This window comes from Nicotiana sylvestris, chromosome 2 (assembly GCF_000393655.2).
Source record: "Nicotiana sylvestris chromosome 2, ASM39365v2, whole genome shotgun sequence".
NCBI lineage: Eukaryota > Viridiplantae > Streptophyta > Magnoliopsida > Solanales > Solanaceae > Nicotiana > Nicotiana sylvestris.
Genome location: NC_091058.1, coordinates 39,480,648 through 39,489,105, shown reverse-complemented (window position 1 = coordinate 39,489,105; position 8,458 = coordinate 39,480,648). Strand labels below are relative to the sequence as shown.

General features: G+C 36.7%; 1 protein-coding gene across 1 annotated transcript; it reads left to right on the top strand.

Moving 5' to 3' along the window:
* The first annotated feature begins 7,227 nt into the window (after positions 1-7,227).
* LOC138884312 (pentatricopeptide repeat-containing protein At5g28460-like) lies at positions 7,228-7,860 on the top strand. The gene is made up of 3 exons (XM_070165432.1): positions 7,228-7,449; positions 7,538-7,643; positions 7,694-7,860. The coding sequence occupies exons 1-3, from the start codon at positions 7,228-7,230 to the stop codon at positions 7,858-7,860; spliced, it is 495 nt and encodes a 164-aa protein (XP_070021533.1).
* Positions 7,861-8,458: the final 598 nt, after the last annotated feature.

Below are 8,458 nucleotides of genomic sequence, written 5' to 3'. Positions count from 1 at the left end.
AGAGTTAGGCCCTTTCCCCCTCTAGGTTTGTCTACTTACATAGTAATGATTAGCATATTGGCACTTATTTCTCCAAATTAATGCACATAATCGTGGTTACGTCCGTTAGGATTGTGGAAAACCCGATGGACGTTTGGCAAGGCTTGTCTTAAAGGGTCATTATGTGGATGACATATTAACCCAGCTAGGTTTGACCATGATACATGTACAATTAATCAGAGTAAGGTTGCTATAGAGGTCTAGACTAGGACTCTCAAGCGGACAACTCAAGGGGGAAAGGCACGAAACCATCAAACGCACCACTAATCGACTAGTTTTACCGCAAATACGCCTTTTCGCATTTAAAGGGTGATAATATAGGAAGAGCGCAAACACTCATCAAGCATTGCTATTATATTAGTTACGCATAAGTGGAGTATGATGTTGAGCTTGATTTATGCAACAATAAATAGCATGTTGTCATGTATTTGCACGTAAGAAATGATAAATGCGGTATTTAAATAATTGAAAGATGGTTACAGAAAGGAAAACAAAGAGATAAGTCAGTTTCAGGAATAAAAGAATCATAAATGCTTGAAAATAGATAGTTAAATTCAAATAAGGGGAAAGGGTACGTGGGATAGAGCAGGGTTGGACTAATTCATAAAAGATAGGTTCGTTATGGTGAGAGCCTAAAAATATCCCCAGCAAAGTTGCCATGCTGTCGCGCCCCCTTTTTTCCCTTTTGATGGGGAAGTCTGGGTTTCGACATTCATGGGGGAGATAACTCATTTCCTTTTTGGGAATTGGGTATTTGAAGAGTCGTCACCTAACGGATTATGGTGCATTAGGGCACCTATAACAGTGATGTCCTATGAGCATGGTTTCTACTATTAATCAGAGATGCAGTAAAACAGTAAACGATTTTATGCGGACAACTTGAGATCCTATAGACATGCTTTCTAGTAATATTAATTAAGGCAGCGTTGAAAACTTATTAAAGGAGCGGACAGATTAATTAGCTAAACTGATTCAGAGTAAACATGAATTAAACTGATTTTATAACCAAACTGGTTTTAAATCCTATAGGCATGATTTCTAATCAAACATAATGTGAAGTAAGCAGAATTCATTTGACCAAAGTGAAACCCCTATAGACATGATTTCTATTAAAGCTGATTTTAACTCTTATATGCATGGTACCTAATTATTAAAAGCTGATTTAGATCCTATAGGCATAGCTTCTAAATGTGTGGAAATAAAGCAAACAGAACTTATTTAAACCAAAGCAGATCCTATAGGCATGTTATTTAACAAATACATTTGAATCAACTTGGACCCTATAAGCATGGTATCTACTCAATTTTACCCACAGTATATAACTACCCTCCCTTTTTACTAGTCATCCCACTATTTGTTTACAATATTTGTTACAGACCAGTGAATTGAATAAAAATACATAAGTAGAACAGAAATTAATCTATAGGGAGCCTGAGGTAGGCCCAAATGATTTTCAAGCCTCCACAGTCTCAAATGTCAAAGTTCCATAGCCAATTTCATGTCTAGGTGTGTCAGAGTTCCCTAAGGACCTCAAGGATCCCGGGAAGTGCTCACACCTAGACCTTTCTTAAATAACAACTGATTATTGTGCAATGTGGAAGTGCCAACCCTGATATGCCAGAGTTCAAAGAGATATCAAGGGTCTCTAAGCAATACACGTACCAGAGGGGCGGGACCTAGTATTCTAGGAGTAAGTGAAAGTGCATAATGGTTTGAAAGAGTTTAAAAGAAAGGTCTTAGGACTGAAAAGAACTTCTGAACACCATTAATGATAAAACAGTTTGAGGAATGTGTAAAGAAACAATTTTGCAATCAGAACACAAGTCATAGAACAAACAGTTTTAGGGAGTACTTTGGCAAGCAGCCTTCACATAAGGGAAGAGGGATTGGGAACATAGAGAGTACACCTTAATGAAGCATACAAACAACATGATACATAGAGTTTTGAGGGGGTTCTATAGAACTAGTAGGTAGAATGCAGGTCATGCAACAAAGATCATAGCAGAAACATATTTAACCCATTCTAAGGAGAGTATTTAACTTAGCAGGAGTTAGGAAAAACAAGCAAAGACTTAGATGGGCATGCTAGGCAAGTATTGACAGGTGAAGGCATGCTAATTACACAAGGGCAGAGTCTAAGCATGCTAGATAAGTAGTAGTCAATCAAACAGGCTTAGTTTCATATGTAGACATGTTAAACAAGATAGCAAACAAGCAAGTAAAGTGGAAACATGCTAATTACAAATTTGAATAGGCAGTATTAGGCATGCTGGGTAAGCAGTAAACAGGGGCAAGAATGGACTCAGGCCATATGGACTAAAACAGTAAGTAAACACATAGATTTTGATTCTTAAAATTAATCAAAAGCATACCTAGTTAAAGAAAGAAAACACAAGATGTGAGCGAGGTATTGTGCAATTTCCAGCCTTAGCTTGCAGCCGGCTAGAACAACAGAGATCACAAGTAGCAAAGAGAGTAGAGAAAGCCTTTTTAAAGTGTAAAAGTGGTAGTCTTTGAACTATTGTTCGTGTCCAGAAGTTAAAATAAGAGGGAATTTATATAGTAATCAAGAGTTAAATTAAATAAGGTAAGGGATCAATTATGTAGCAATTAGGGAAATTCAGAATCAGTCACATACGATAAATCAGTAAGTCTTCCCCTTAATCAAGGGATAATCAATCAATGGAAAAAGCATGATAGATATTTAAGGAAGGGAATCAAGTAATGCTTGGGTATAGAGTAGGTAATTAGGGGTGAATGAACATGAGTTCAACTAAGGAAATTATTGGCAAGAATCGGCAAATAACAAATAAGGCAAGAGAAAATTAATTAAGGCGAGAAGTTCAATCAAACCGAGTAGAGCAGTAAGAATCAAATATTTTGTTAAGGAAAAGAGTTTCAATCAAACCAAAATAAGAACTCCAGAATAGTCCAGGGTTTAAGAGAAAATCACGTAAAAAGTCAGCAAATATTACAGACAATCCAAACAGGCAAGGAAGGAATAGTGATGGTTCAACACATAATTTTTAACGAAGCAAATTGGTAAATCAAAATTCAAAACAACCCTGATTTTAGAAGAAACAATATTGGTTTACCATGAATAGTCGGAATGAACATAGACATATAGAGTCAGTAGACAAGTTGAACCAAGAAACTCAGTAGAGGCATATTAGGATAAGAAAATCACAAGACATCTAATTGTCTAAAGAAAAATTACATAACCAAAGCAAGGACAATGTCAGTACACAAGTAGCTCAGAAACCAAACAAAAAATGCCAAACAATTTGGGCTTTTAGTATAAACGAGTTAAGGTTAGAGAAAACTAACGAAATCGGTTAAAACATATAGGAAACAGAAGATTAAACACTCAAAATTATCAAATGTTTTGGAAAAAGGAATTTTCGGAAACCCTATTTTAGAGAAAATGAAAAATCATTCAAAAATCAGACGATTCTTGTAGAAAATCAAAGGTTCTTAAAAAACTCATATGAAATAGGTCCAAACCCATCTTAGATCTGTACTGATCTAAGAAGTTCAGAAGGAAGAAATTAGGGTTTCGATAAGAACAACACAGAGGTGAAGAAGCAAGCTTAGAAACCCATAGATATAGGAAGATCTTACTCAGAATCAAACCGGGATAGCTTGAAACAGGCGAAAAAGGGCCATAGACGCAAGCGGACTGACCCTGGTACCTCGAGGACCAGCTTGATATAGGAAGATATTACTCAGAATCAAACCGGGACAGCTTGAAACAGGCGAGAAATGGCCATAGGCGCAAGCGGACTGACCCTGGTCCCTCGAGGACCTTAGAGATCGCAATGCCAACGTAAGAGAGGCCATTAAAGGCCTGATGGTGGTGGGGAAACACCATGAAAGACTGCAGATGACCGGCGATGTGGGTAAATTAGGGTTAGGTCTTGAGAGATTTTGGAGAGGAAAGGGATTTCAGGGCGGCGGTTGGTGAGAAATAAGAGGGTTTGGGGGGCTGTTTGGAACTAAAAAAGGAAGGGGTTAATTGTGGCCATTGATCTGTATGATCAACGGCCGAGATTGAATGAGATTGGGCTCGGGTGGGGCATTAAGGTTTGGGCTGGGTAGGTTTAGGTTAAAATTGGGCTGGGTATTAGGTCAATTTTGGATTAGAATTGAAATAGAAAATAGGGCCAGATTTTAAATAACTAATTTTAATAACTAAATAATTTATAAAATAATAAATGAATACAAAAAATATCTTTGTGTAAATTTAAAATAGTTATTTAACACTTTATAATAATGTAATTGTACATTAGTATGGGCTATTTTTGCAAAAATGTGCGATTTAGCTTAAAAATGTAAATATAATTACAAAAAATGCACTAAAAATATTTAAATACTATGTTGGCATAAATAATAAATTTAGGTGACTAAATCATCGCAAAAGTATTATGAAGGATAATTATTGGATATTTATATAATAAAAGAGGAGAAATAAATTGATTTGGAACCTTTAAAACTATAGAAAAATTATAAAAAATACTTATGCATGCTTATAACTGCATATGTACTATTTTGAAAGTATATATATGTATTAAAAATATGTGAGGGCAAAATTAGGTATCAATAGCTGCCCCTCTTTACTCGGTAAGGATGAAAGAGTTTTCTAGTAAAGAAATGATGGCCAATTTTGACTGAATGAGATGTTTTGAAAGACAGAGGCCGGACTCTGGTCTTTGAGCTGCCTACATATCCCTAATTTTATAGGAATCAGACCACGTGTAGTTCTGGGTTCATTGACGGAATATACTGATAAAGTCATTACAAGAACGGACGCGAGATTTTGGAATGGATGCAAGAGTGGTTATGGTGAACGGATAAGTTTGAAATAGTTTGGAGGAACTGGAGTGAGGTCGCTCCTACTAGGATAACGATTGTTTGCTAGTCACCTGCAAATAAAGAGATGCTACAGACATGTATTTGTGCGAAAATTTAAACATGATGCAGATTCCCTTTGGACCATGAAAGTTGTCTTCGGACGATTAAGGATGACGTCCTCGGACCATGATGTCCTGGGCCATGGTTTATTCAGTGAGGGATTCGTAGGCCATGAAATGACATTATCGGGCCATGAAGATGGTGCCTCCGAACCATAACGCCTTTGAATAATGATATGCAAATTTGAGAGATCCTCGGGCCATGGCATAGTGTCTTCCAGTTATGAGGATGATGCCTTTTAGCCTATGACGCCTTCGGATATATTGGCGATATTTTAGCCCATGAGATGCAGTAATATGATGTTAACAAGACAAGGCTTAGTCTTGTGAAATGAAGGGCGGAGCTTATCCCGATTGAAAAGCAAGTAGATAGTACTAGAATAGAGCAATATTTATGTAAAGGGGGGACAGTGCTTAGTCTCATGCAAACGTGGAGGCAAGGATTAGCCTCATGCAAATGTGCATGCAGGGATTAGAATCATGCAAATATAGAGGCAAGTATTAGCCTCATGCAAATATGGAGGAAGGTATTAGCCTCATGCAGATATGGAGGCAGGGATTAGCCTCATGCAGATATGGAGGCAAAGATTAGCCTTATGCAAGTATGGAGGCAATGATTAGCCTCATGCAGATATGGAGGCAGGGATTAGTCTCATGTAGATATGGAGGCAGGGATTAGTCTCATGCAGATATGGAGGCAGGGATTAGCCTCATGCAAATAAGGAGGCAAGGATTAGCCTCATGCAAATATGGAGGCAAGGATTAGCCTCAAGCAAATAAGGAGGCAAGGATTAGCCTTATGCAGATATGGAGGCAGGGACTAGCCTCATGCAAGTATGGAGGCAAGGATTAGCCTCATGCAAATATGGAGCCAAGGATTAGCCTCAATCATATAATGAGACAAGGATTAGCCTTATGCAGATATGGAGGCAGGGATTAGACTCATGCAAATATGGAGGCTAGGATTAACCTCATGCAGGTTGGAGGCAAGGATTAGCCTCATGCAAAATATGGAGGCAGGTATTAGCCTCATGCATGTAGTGGAGGTAGGGATTAGCCTCATGTGGGACAAGGCTTAGTCTCATGCAAAAGGCGGGTAGCACATACACTACAACAAAATAGGTCTTTAGAAGCAATAAAAAAACCTTTTAGCGGCAATAAATATTGCTGCTAAATGATTTACCGGCTATTCTTTTTTAACCGTGGTTGCTGGCATCGCTAAAGCCTTTAGCGGTCATCCGATGAAGTGCCGGTAAATCTAGGTTTTATTGCCGCTAAAGGTCCCGGGCTTTAATGGCTACAGTTTAGCGGCAATTAAATGGCTGCTAAATCCATTTCATAATAGGCTTATATTGTGCTTCAATGGTCATTATTTTTGGCCGATATATCTAATTATATTGCCGCTAAAAGTAGAATGCTTTAATGTCAAATATTTAGTGGCAATTCAATGGCTGCAAAATCTATTTCATAGTAGGCTTAATTTGCACTTAATGTCTAATATTTTGGCCAGTAAATCAAACTATATTGCCGCGAAAAGTCACATTAAATTGAATTAAATTGCCACTAAAAGTCATAGGCTATAATGGCAATTGTGTAGCTGCAATTATAACAAATGCTAAATAAAATTAGTTCTCGATTAAAAATACCCTTTTAGAGGCAAATAAAAAAACAAACTATCTTTAAACTGCAAAAATGCTAATAAAATACGCTACTTAACTCATAAAAACATAATATATTTCATTCAATCTAGAAAAACAAAAGAAAGTATTAATCCTACTAATGTATCAACGACATGTAAGATAAAATTATATTGTTCAAACAAAATAACCAATGTTATTATCGCTAATTCTATATAATATTCATAATAACAAAAGAGTAGAAGCCCTCAAACAATTCTGCAAATCTTCCTCGTACTGAAATCTTTCACATCGTACTATTTAACCTGAAATAACAAAATAAGTAATGTGAAAAATGAATCTCCTTTTACTCATTTGTTATTTCTATCATTTAGATGATAGTCCTATGTAAAATACAATAACTCATACAAGCACATACATGTACACCAATTCTGGACAAATAGAGAGGCAAATGAATATATACATGTACACCAATTCTGGACAAATAGCGAGGCAAAGAAATATATACATGTAAACCAGATGTTGTGACATTTGGGATTCTCATCAATCATTTATGCAAAAGTTACAAGGTCGATGAGGCAATGCATGTGTTTGAGAAGATAGGAGGCAGTGAAAGTGATGGCATTCTTGTTAAGCCTGACCTTGTTCTCTACAATACATTGATTGATGGGCTTTGTAAGGTAGGGAGGCAAGAAGAAGGGTTTAAGTTGATGGTAAAGATGAGGCTGGAGAGTGGATATGAACTTAATACTGTTACCTATTACTTGATAGATGGTTTCTGCAAAGCAAGCGAGATTGAGAAGGTCATACGAGCTTTTTGACCAGATGAAAAAAGGCGGGGTAGTGCCAAATGTGATTTCTCTAAATACTTTGCTTGATGGAATGTGCAAGCATGGGAAACCTGATCGCTACACCTACAACACTTTGATATCATATTTCAGCCAGAAGGAGCAATTTGCAACTGCCCATAGAGTTATGAAGAGGATGATTGATGATGGTTATTTTCCTAATGTTGTTACATATGGAGCACTAATGCATATTGTTTAGGTGGAAATGTTGACGAAGCTATGAAAATATTCCAGAATATGTGTTCTTCTACAAATGTGCCACCAAACACTGCCATATACAATACTTTGATCGACGCTCTCTGCAAGAGTGACAAAGTAGAAACTGGAATTTCTTTGTTGGGTGATATGAAGGACAAAGGGGATTGAGTATTGAAGGAATTGTTTTCCACAGGCCAGATTAAGCAAAAGTTAAACAATATTGGTAAACACATTCTCTTGACCTTCCTTGATCCAAAAACTAGTTGCTGCTAGACATACTCTAGAAATTTAAATTATTGGCTAAAACTAAGCATACATCAAGGGCAGCAAACTAATAATCCTATGCTACAGTCCGTTAAGGTTTGCATTAATATATTTCTTACATAATGCTTTTCACTTATAGAAAGAAAAAATGAATAGAACAAAAAAGAGTTTATGTGAAAGCACAGAAAAGTACCACGAGACGACGGAGTATTTCTAACTACATTATGCATATTGGGTGATTCTGGTATTCGCTCATGGTCACGGTTGGTATCAACGACCTGATAAATATTAAGACGTAAAATTATTTTAGTTGTATGTATATTTAGTACGTACTAAAGTTTACAGAGTACAAGAAGTAACAGTATTTGTAACAGTGAACAAACAAGAAAAAGAAAACTACCAAATACATACCCACACACATATTTTATAACAAACCTTGAAAGTTACAAGAAGTGAAACTTTCCTCATGACTCTTAAGTCTATATATAGCTACTAATTGGAA

Bases quoted from the DNA above. Each gene is read 5' to 3' on its own strand.
- LOC138884312 (XM_070165432.1), top strand. From the start codon at position 7,228: ATGCATGTGTTTGAGAAGATAGGAGGCAGTGAAAGTGATGGCATTCTT. The intron at 7,450-7,537 runs GTCATACGAGCT...GGAATGTGCAAG, and splicing joins AAGCAAGCGAGATTGAGAAG to CATGGGAAACCTGATCGCTA. The intron at 7,644-7,693 runs GTTATTTTCCTA...CATATTGTTTAG, and splicing joins GAAGAGGATGATTGATGATG to GTGGAAATGTTGACGAAGCT.